The sequence below is a fragment of the Carassius auratus genome, chromosome 41 (genome assembly GCF_003368295.1).
Source record: "Carassius auratus strain Wakin chromosome 41, ASM336829v1, whole genome shotgun sequence".
Taxonomy (NCBI): domain Eukaryota; kingdom Metazoa; phylum Chordata; class Actinopteri; order Cypriniformes; family Cyprinidae; genus Carassius; species Carassius auratus.
Window position 1 is genome coordinate 6,328,534 of NC_039283.1, and position 10,057 is coordinate 6,338,590.

At 37.4% G+C, this 10,057-nt stretch overlaps 1 protein-coding gene across 1 annotated transcript; it reads left to right on the forward strand.

Annotated features, from left to right (window-relative positions):
- The first annotated feature begins 1,562 nt into the window (after window positions 1-1,562).
- On the forward strand, window positions 1,563-9,561 carry LOC113059936 (voltage-dependent calcium channel gamma-3 subunit-like). The gene is made up of 5 exons (XM_026228644.1): window positions 1,563-1,698; window positions 1,871-2,095; window positions 5,789-5,872; window positions 6,629-6,769; window positions 7,246-9,561. The coding sequence occupies exons 2-5, from the start codon at window positions 1,873-1,875 to the stop codon at window positions 8,073-8,075; spliced, it is 1,278 nt and encodes a 425-aa protein (XP_026084429.1). The 5' UTR covers window positions 1,563-1,698; window positions 1,871-1,872; the 3' UTR covers window positions 8,076-9,561.
- The last annotated feature ends 496 nt before the right edge of the window (window positions 9,562-10,057 follow it).

Genomic DNA, 10,057 nt, shown 5'->3' on the forward strand with positions numbered 1-10,057 from the left:
GTGATTTGTAGTAGTGCAATTCAGATCTTAAATGTAAAAAGTCATTATATTGTAATAATCATTCGTCATGTTTTAAAGCGTAGACTAACCTACTAAAGTAAAAGTACTTGATTATAACTTTAACTGCACTGTGGTATTCATTAATAAATGTAAAATTAATATATTAACTAAACTGCAGCTTTTTCTATTCAAATGAGTAATTACAAAAATATTTAGTATAATATATTTAATACATTTAAACACATAACATACACGTTTCAATAGAAATGACATGTATATAAAATATATAACCTATTTTAAAATTTTGAAATCACATATAAAGTTGTAGTTAAATCTTACCGAAATTGCATTTAATACATTTTTAATCTATAATACATTTTCTTTTATTTGCAATTGCATGAAATTAAGTTTCTGAAAATATTACTTCTAGCTTGCACTGCAGTGTAATATTATATTATTTTCGGTATATTATTTCCATGATAAGTACTCATGTATTCATATACTTTATGAACATACAAAAATATGCTAAAGTGTACTTTTACACAAAGATTACAATCCCTAATAAATGTATTTAACAGCTGCTTGAAACTCATACTGTGTACCATTTTTATTGGTTGTATTATATTGGTTAATATTGTGTAACTTTTGTACAGATCATATTTTGTTTGTTTGTGCTATTTTTGTATTTGCAGTCTATCAGCTTCTCTAACAGCTTACAACTGATATGTGTCTTTTGTTAGAATTGTTTAGATTGCCCCATTGCAAAATTCCACATATAGAATATTTTTGTGTTCATTTTTCATGCCACATTAATATGTCACTGACACATAAGAAAACTGCTCAGATTTGACATCCTTGCTTTACTCAAAAGGGATTTTTCTATGAGGGCTACAAATCTGTACCGCAGACGCTCACCATGCGAGCATGGTTTAACCCATTTTGATGGCTGTGCCATATTGCATTATAAATTATTAACAGCCAAGTCAACCCTTGCGTTATGTTTGCTAAATTAAGTTTGTTAAATTATGTGTACTGCACAATTGTTTTATAGGTTTTTCACTGTGTGTGTGTGTGTATTCTTGAGCATATCTGTCTCATATAGGTGTGGTTAACATAAAACATCCAGTGCTGTGAAGTAACATTTCTCCTCCTGCTTGGTCAAGGAGTCTATACAGACTGACTGCAATGATCCATTTCATGTAATGTTGCTGAAATGCATGTTTCTCAGTTATTCCCTTATCTCAGCCCAAGGGATGAAAGCACAGTCCCCTCCCATCTCGCCATGTTTTTGCGATTCAAACAGTGGAGCCCTGCCATTGCTCCTCTCTCCCCAAGGTCTTTAGAATCATTCCTTGCTAAAGGTCCCCCAGTGTTTTTGTTTATGGCAAAGAAGTTGCAGCAGAATGTTGTCTCACTCTCTTTTCATTCTTTTCTATCTCCAGGTTTTTTTATTTTTTATTTTAATCAGCAATGACTAGAACTGACACAAAGTAAGACTATACACACACGGAGGCACCGACACAAGCTTCTCCATTGTGGTCCAGAGAAACAGGGGGAGTAAACGAGTACAGGAAGGAGAAAAGGAGTGTGCGAGGACAGTCGATGGATGCTGCCCGGATTGAAGGGACAGCACATTCTCATCTGACGAGGAAAAGAAAGATTTCAAAATTGAGTCGAAGGACAGAAACTCGCCGTCAGGTAAGCTCCACAATCAGGTAACAGTACTCAATGATCTTTAGGCTGATGGCAACAGAGGGAAAGAGGTCGGACATTTCTCATCTCTCCATCTCTACACTATCAGTATAAAACAAATGAGAGGAACGATAAATGGGCAGGCAGTGATTCTTGCTTCTCTCACTCTCTCCCATAGGCATGGTGTGTGAGAAGGGCATTCAGATCCTTCTCACCATCGTGGGTGCTTTCGCATCCTTCGGCCTGATGACGGTGGCTATCGGCACGGATTATTGGCTGTACTCTCGGGCGCTCATCTGCAACAGCACCGCCAACAACTCACAAGAGGATCCCCATAATAAGGAGAAGAAGGACCCCGGGGCCTTGACGCACTCCGGCCTGTGGAGGATCTGTTGTCTGGAGGGTCAGCCGCTGTCTTCACTCTTGGTTACATTGTGGGGGTCTGGGGGCGTATATGTGCAGTTATTTGAGAGAAAATAAGAAGAGTTATGATTTATTAACATTTGCCTTCATCCGGGCAGCCCTAGGATAAGAGTTTTTATACTAAAAATATACTAGGCCACAGTTTGAAAAACAGAAAATAGTACATCAAAATAGGATATGGAACATAATATAGTAACTGATTATATATAGTAACTCATCATTTTCATAAAGTCTGTAGAATTAAAAATGACTAAAAAGCATGAATCATTACAACATATTTACTTATTCACACACACACACACACACACACACACACACACATATATATATATATATATATATATATATATATATATATATATAAATATATAGGAATGTATATTAATAAATATATTTTAATGATGGAAATTATGAGATTAATCAATAACTTTTTTCCTATTGACAGCCCTAGTTTTTAACAGTAAGAAATTAAACATATATTTGCCTATGACCTTGCGTAAAAGAAAAATATATATGATAGATAGATAGATAGATGTAAAAAAAAAATATATAAATGTAATACTTAAAGAAAAATTATTACAATTTAAAATAACTAGTTTCAACAAATATTTTAAAATGTCATTTATTTATGTGATTGCAAAGCTGAATTTTTTGCAGGCATTAATCTAACCTTAACCCTAGTCTTCATATGATCCTTCAGAAATCATTCTACATGCTGATTTGATGTGTGTGTGTGTGTGTGTGTGTGTGTGTGTGTGTGTGTGTGTGTGTGTGTGTGTGTGTGTGTGCGTGTGTGTGTGTGTGTGTGTGCGTGTGTGTGTGTGCGTGTGTGTGTTTGTGTGTGTGTGTTCTAAAAATGGCTAATTTGCCTGTATAAGGGATGAAACCATTTCAAAAGGAGTTAAATTCTTAATATAAATAGTATTTAAGGATAATTAACACACACAATATCATAAAACATATACACGTCTTGAATCCTGATATGGTCATTTACCGCTAAAGAGATTTGAGTCTAGGAGCGAAGCCCAAAAAAGCCTGTGAAGGCCTAATTAAAAGGCTGGGCTGATTGCATTGAGAGGTCGCGGTCTTAGGGCCGTTCTTGCACCTCATGCTCTCACTCATCCTGGTATAATGTGCTCTCCGCTCTGCCTGCAGCCGGCCATTGTGCTCTGCTAATTTAGCCTCATGGCTAAGCTCTCTGATAACAAAGCATTCAATTAAAGATAAGCCTGGATTCCCAATCAACACGCGGCCTCTCTCTCAGTCGTCTCTCTTTGTTTCCTTCTCTATCTCATTAATTTCCACTCTTTCTTTGCCCCTTTGGTCGCTGTAGTGTTACAGCACACTTGGCATAGTTTAGAGGTCAAGGCATCCTTACTTTTTCCCCAGGGATTAGAGCCAAGATGGATGCTTAGTAGAAACCCAATTAGGAGCAGGTGAAGTGGAAAGCGGACATTTTAGATCTGCATAATGAATGTCACAGCTAAACCGGCCCAAACAGCAAATACTGTTGGCTGTGTGATGATAGGTGCACAGATTGTTACATCACCCAAACTCGATTCATGCACACACACACACACACACATTGGGCCTCGTCCTGACCTTCATCTATGCTCCCCTGCTGCTGTAGCAATCAAAAGCAAAGGCTAATGATACTCTTAAAGCTACGAGTTGCTTTCATGTTTATATATATCAAAGAAAACAAGGTCATATACCTGCTGAGAAGCCCAGTTTAGACCAGCAAGAGTGGCTTGGTGCTGGTCTTAACCAGCTTTGTTTTTGTTTCTTGACTTTTTTTTATATTAAAAGAACCATAAGCACAAAGTTAATTGCTATTATTGGTTGAGTGTCGCACTACAAATAATGAATGCATTCGAAGACATGAAATATTATTTCCATGCATAGACCTATTGTCCCTGCGATTATATGACTGACACATGGTATGATTTCAGTAATCCCACATATATTCAAATCAGTTGCCAGGCCACCGGAATTTCTTCCGGTGCTCCTAATCTGGGACATTTGCATGCGCAATATAGACTATTTTCTCAAAATATTATATCTTTGATCTCGTAAATGTTACTAATTTATTCTCATATTTTTTACTTTATTCTCAAAATATTTTGACTTTATTCTCATAGTTTAAATGTATTCAAAAAATATTTGGCTTTTATTCTCAAAATATTTAGACTTTAATCTCATTATTTTAGATTACGCTTTTTAATGTGGCACTTAAACGCCGTCGTAAAAAAGTAAACAGTGACTAGCGCTGATTTTTACTCGGGGTTGGACATTTTTCAACCTTCTGTGTCCAGAAACAAAAAATGTTTAAGAATTAAATAAAATTATAGTGAGTAATAGTGTCAAAAATTTTAATTGCAATTTTACTGGAAAATTATTATTGTAATTTGTAAATTATTAATTGTATTAATAGTACAATAATTAAAAAATAAATACAAATACTTTTAATAATACTGATTGTCATATATTAAATAGCAACAATGTGAATGTTTCTAGAGTGGTCTGGTGACACAAGGCCATTGCTGAAAGAACTGAAACAGTGATGCCAGATTCTCCTCAATGACATCTTTTCCTTTTGTGCCCTCATCTCTTTCTTATAGACTAAGCTCCATGAAAGAAGGAATATAAAAAGAAAAGAATCCCCCTGTGAAAAGAATCCCCCCCACACCTGCCCACCTGTATCTCCCTTCGTCTGTCTCATCAATCCATCACATTCCCACAGCAGTCATGATGTCATCATAGTGCGTCTGTCTGTCTGCACTAGAGCGGGTAGCTATTCACTCCCCCACTGACTCCAGGGCTGATTTCTCTGGTGTATGTGTATGTTTCCAGTTCCACATCTTAACAAATGAACATAATGAATTCAGAGAATTAGATCTGTATCAGGCGCTACAATCCAAAAATGACTTCCCTGTCTGATTTCAAGAGGTTGGATTGTGGATTAAACCATTAATTGGTATTTCAGCGGTATTCCTAAATGAGTTTTAAGGGTGTGTGTGTGTGTGTGTGTATGTGTAGGTCTATCTGTCTGTCTCTCACATTAATGCTGGTTTCATTTAAAAAAAAAAAAAAAAAAAGTTAAAATGTACCTGTTATAGCAAAAAATCTGTATATAAAAAACAAGTGGCTATAGTATCATTTTAGTAGGAGAAAATAATTATTAATTTAATTACTTCCCATATAAGACACTTTTTTATTTAGCAAGGACACATTTAATTGGTCAAAATTGGCAGTGAAGACCTTTATAATGTTACAAATAATGAATGCTGTTATTTTCTCTTCATCAACACTGAATGTATAATGGTTTCCGCAAAAACATTAAATAGCACAACTGTTTTCAACATTGATAATAAAAAGAAACGTTTCTTAAGCAGTGATTCAGCATATTAGAATATTATGATTTCTGAAGGATCATGTGACCCCAAACTCTTGAATGGTTGTGTAATGAAAGAGCAGTGTCACTTATTTATGCCAGAAAGTGCAGTGAGAGCTTGTACATGTAGACTACATCTGCAGGAAAGTGTGAGGGGTTTTTATGGAGGTACAGTGATGCAGTTCATTCTCAGTTAAGCTCAGAATTACCATATGCGCAGTACGTGCGGGTTGTTGCGAGGATGTCTTACCTCTGATGTTCCTGTCTTTATGCTTGTAGGGGTGAAGCGTGGTGTGTGCTCCCAGATCAACCACTTCCCAGAGGATGCTGACTTTGATCATGATGGAGCAGAATACGTCCTGCGTAAGAGGCTGCCCTTTATTACTACAATAGATTTTATCCTGACAAAGGATTTCTGCTGTATGAATGGAATGCAGTTACAACAAATGCCTTTGCCTTGTTAAAGACGTAAAAAACGTTCACCCAAAAAAAAAACATTGCCACTATTTACTCATTCTGGAGTAGTCTCAAATTTTTCTACACATTTTTTAAGAATCATTTTTTAAATATGTATTTGTTTTAAATGCATTTTTTTAACACCATGGATAAAGATTCTATAATGACAGAAATTTTCTTTCTTTTAAATAACTATATTTTGTGCAGGTGCTTTTTTTTTTTTTTTTTTTTTTTACATATTGCGGATTCACAATAATTCTGCAAATTCTATGCTTCACATACCCTGAAATGCTCAAAGACATTTCTGTGCTACAGCTTCCTGCGTGCATGTCACACGCATAAATGCATGCATGCACCCAGGTTGGCATTTTGGTTGGTATTTACATAGCATTTCCGTGCACTGTCCCAGCTTGACTGGTCCCAGATGGGATGAAGATTTTTCCTCTGGGGCTGTTTCATATACAGTGCACAGTGGCATTATTTAATTACCCAGGTGCATCATTTCAGCGTGATATTTATATCTAAAAATGTGCATAGATATCAACGTACAGTGTGAATGTACTATTGATTCCACTGCACTCATCATGTCTCACGCTTCTAATGCTCTCCGTCTCTCACCCTCTCCCATCTGTCTCTCTACTCCTCTATTCTCTTTCCCTGCAGGAGTGGTCCGGGCCTCCAACATCTTTCCCATTCTCAGTGCCATCCTGCTGCTAATGGGAGGAGTCTGTATCGCAGCCAGCCGTTTCTATAAGAGCAAAAGGAACATCGTGCTGGGCGCTGGCATTCTGTTTGTAGCGGCAGGTAAAGTGTGTGCATTGTGTGTGTGTATATACATTTGTCCAGGAGTAAATGTGAGATTACATCTAATATTTACTTGTACTAGAAAAATGTGTGGTGCACTGTGGTGTCCTGAAGTCTTGGGATTTACAAAACTGCCAATTTAAATGAAGGAATTTTATATTTTAATAATACAGTAAAATTCTAGAATTCACTTAGTCTGTATAGTCTAGTATATAGTCTACAACAGAAAACACCACAGAATGCAATAAAATGCTGAATACAAAAATACTAAATGTATTTAACTGCAAGTCTGTACGGAATGATCCACAATATAACTGTAAAATGAAAATATTTGATCTGATAAAACCTAATTACCAGATTGGACTGTGAATGCTTCTGAATCTCTGTTATTCTGCAAACAAAAGCTGCATATCACTGTATTTCTCTGTACCTGACTGTTTTGATCAGTTGGCATGTTTTTGACCATTGATCTTTAGGCCTGAGTAACATCATTGGTGTGATAGTGTACATTTCTGCCGCTCTGGGTGACATTTCCCCAAAGAAGGATGAGGACAAGAAATGGCAGTACTCCTACGGCTGGTCCTTCTACTTTGGTGGGCTGTCCTTTATCCTGGCTGAGATGGTGGGCGTCCTGGCGGTAAACATCTACATCGAGAAGAACAAGGAGCTCCGCTGTCGCTCTCGCACTGATATCTTTAAAAGCACCACTCACGCCATGCTACGGCTCCCGAGCTACCGTTTCCGCCGCAGATCGCGTTCCAGCTCTCGATCCACAGACCCCTCGCGCTCACGAGACCCGTCTCCCGTGGGTGGCCCACCGGGGAGTAAGAACTTCGGAATGCCCCCGTCTGCTTTACTCTCCCAGGGGCAAATCTCTGTGTCCACTCTTCCCAACCACTCTTCTCGCTCTGCTCTGCCAGGGGGCGATATTTCCCTTTACACCCTCTCCCGAGACCCCAAACTGGGTGGTTTAGGAGGGCTGGGAGCCCCTCCGCTATACAGCACGGTGGACCGTGCTACACTATACCAGCTGCACAACTGCTTCCCTAAAGAGAGCGGAGGGGGCGGAGGAGGCATGATGATGAGTGGGACGCTGCCCTCGCTCAAATCCCACAATCCCTCAGCTGTCCAGAATTCTTCCAACTCCAACACGCCGCTCAGCAACTCCGTCCCATCCTCCCAGCCTCCACCTTTCTCCTCCTCTACGGTGGAGCGGGAACGAGGGATGGGAACGCTGGATAGGCTAGGAAAAGGTGACAGAGAGAGTAACTCCAACACACTAAATAGGAAAACTACACCAGTGTAGACCGATAAAGAGGGCTGGCGTAGATAATGAAGATGGAAAGACTGGAAACACTCACGGCATTGACTAAATGTTTCACTTTATGAAAAAATAAAGAGGAAGAGTATTACAAACATCTCATAATAACAACAACACTCATGTGTTTTTCAGTACTGTTTTATAACGTGTAATCTTAATGAAACTATAATCATGGGATACTGTGATATTATTTAGCTTGATTTTAGATGTGGAATTTCAAGACGGTGAAGTGTTGTTGTCATTCTGACTAAGTTTGATCTGCTAGCTCTTAACATGTTGAGTGGTTCTAGTTCTTAAACTAGGAAGACTGTTTTGCTTTTCAAAGATTTTGACTGCGAGTCCGAAACGTGATACTGAGCACTGCAGAAACATGAGTGTATTCAGTATGTGAGAATGAGATTATTATTATTACAACTAACTTTGTGCGAAGCATTTTATTTATTTTAAAGAAAGTTTTATTTTCTACCCTTTGATAACATGCAATTTAGTGTGTAATATCTGTATATCTGTCTTCCAGCGCAGTAGAGAGATCAGCACCATGATTGATGGACTGAAATGACAGAGTTCAAATGAAAAAAGATTTTTATATAAACTTACCATCATACTATTTTTGTTAAAATCACTGTTAGCAGTAGACGTAGCACTTGTTGAATTGAAAATCCTTGTTTTGGGGCATTAAAACATTCCCTCACTTGGTGAAAGAGGGACAGATGATATATTTGTATATATCCCAGAATAGGGACTTCTATCCAAAACTGTGCTTTTCAAATCGGAGCGAGGGAGGGAGGATAGGGAAGATTTTGTTGAGCAAATGTATATTATACATAACTTTATAAAAATTAAAAAAAGACACACTTTAAAGATCTAGAGTACAGATCAAGGTCTTCATGTATTGAAAAGGGCAGAATGGGTGGGTGGGGCTTTGTTTTATTATTTTTTTGAATATGTATGAGGACACTGTCTTCCTTGAGCTCTGATTGGCCTAAACTCATATGTTGAGGCATGCCCTGTGTTATTTGTGTGTTCCCTTCACTGTCATGTGATCATGACAGCATCCCAAAGGCAAAGCTCCCCTCCAAAAAAAAAAAAAAAAAAAAATGCTCACTGTGCTGCACCTGACTCCCTTTGAACCGTCAGCTTCTCTAAATGAGAGATTATATATATGTGGACATTCTGCTAACCTTTAACCTTTATCCATGATCCCGGCCAACAAGAGGTCAACACAGGACATTACATAACAGAGTGCAAGTGGGCATCAAATCACAATCTCCTGCAAGTGGGAGTCTTCTTTTTATTCATTTAAAAAAAAAAATGTGGAAAAACTTCACAAGACAGCATTCATGTGGTCAGTTATAAATATTATGTAGATGAGAATAGATATATCTAGAGAAAATATGGTTTATCTTAATGTGTGATCAACTCTAACACTGTATTGCACGAATTTTATATATATAAAAGAAACAACAGACAATCTACGAGTGATGTCATTTGTGTGTTTTTAACATCTTGTATCCATAGATGATAACTAAGATGATCTTTTATGGAAGTGTGTTTTCATCTCAAAGTTACAAATAGAGACAATTGAGAGATTAATGTTTAAAATACAGAACTCATATTATAAGATACAAGGTCACAAAAATAAAGTCACCATTATCTTGTTTTCAATTTTTTACGCGGAGGATAAACTAATACAGTGGTTCTTAACCAGGGGGCCTCGCCTCGGCAAACTTTCAAGGAGGACACAAGATGACTTAAAATCATTAAAATAAAACAAAATTTGAATTAAAATAAGCCAAACCAATCAAAATATTCCTTTTTTTTAATTCACCCCCTCATCAACAGTTTTTTTTTTTTTTTTTTAGTAGCAGGGCCTTTGAATATTGTTTAAAACAATAGGGGGCCTTGGAGTCAAAAGGTTAAGAACCATTGTTCTGATAATAACCTTAAAAAAATTGATAAGAGAATGA

Coding starts and splice junctions, on each gene's coding strand:
- LOC113059936 (XM_026228644.1), top strand. CDS start 1,873: ATGGTGTGTGAGAAGGGCATTCAGATCCTTCTCACCATCGTGGGTGCT. Junction 2,096..5,788: donor GAGGATCTGTTGTCTGGAGG/GTCAGCCGCTGT, acceptor TTATGCTTGTAG/GGGTGAAGCGTGGTGTGTGC. Junction 6,770..7,245: donor CATTCTGTTTGTAGCGGCAG/GTAAAGTGTGTG, acceptor ATTGATCTTTAG/GCCTGAGTAACATCATTGGT.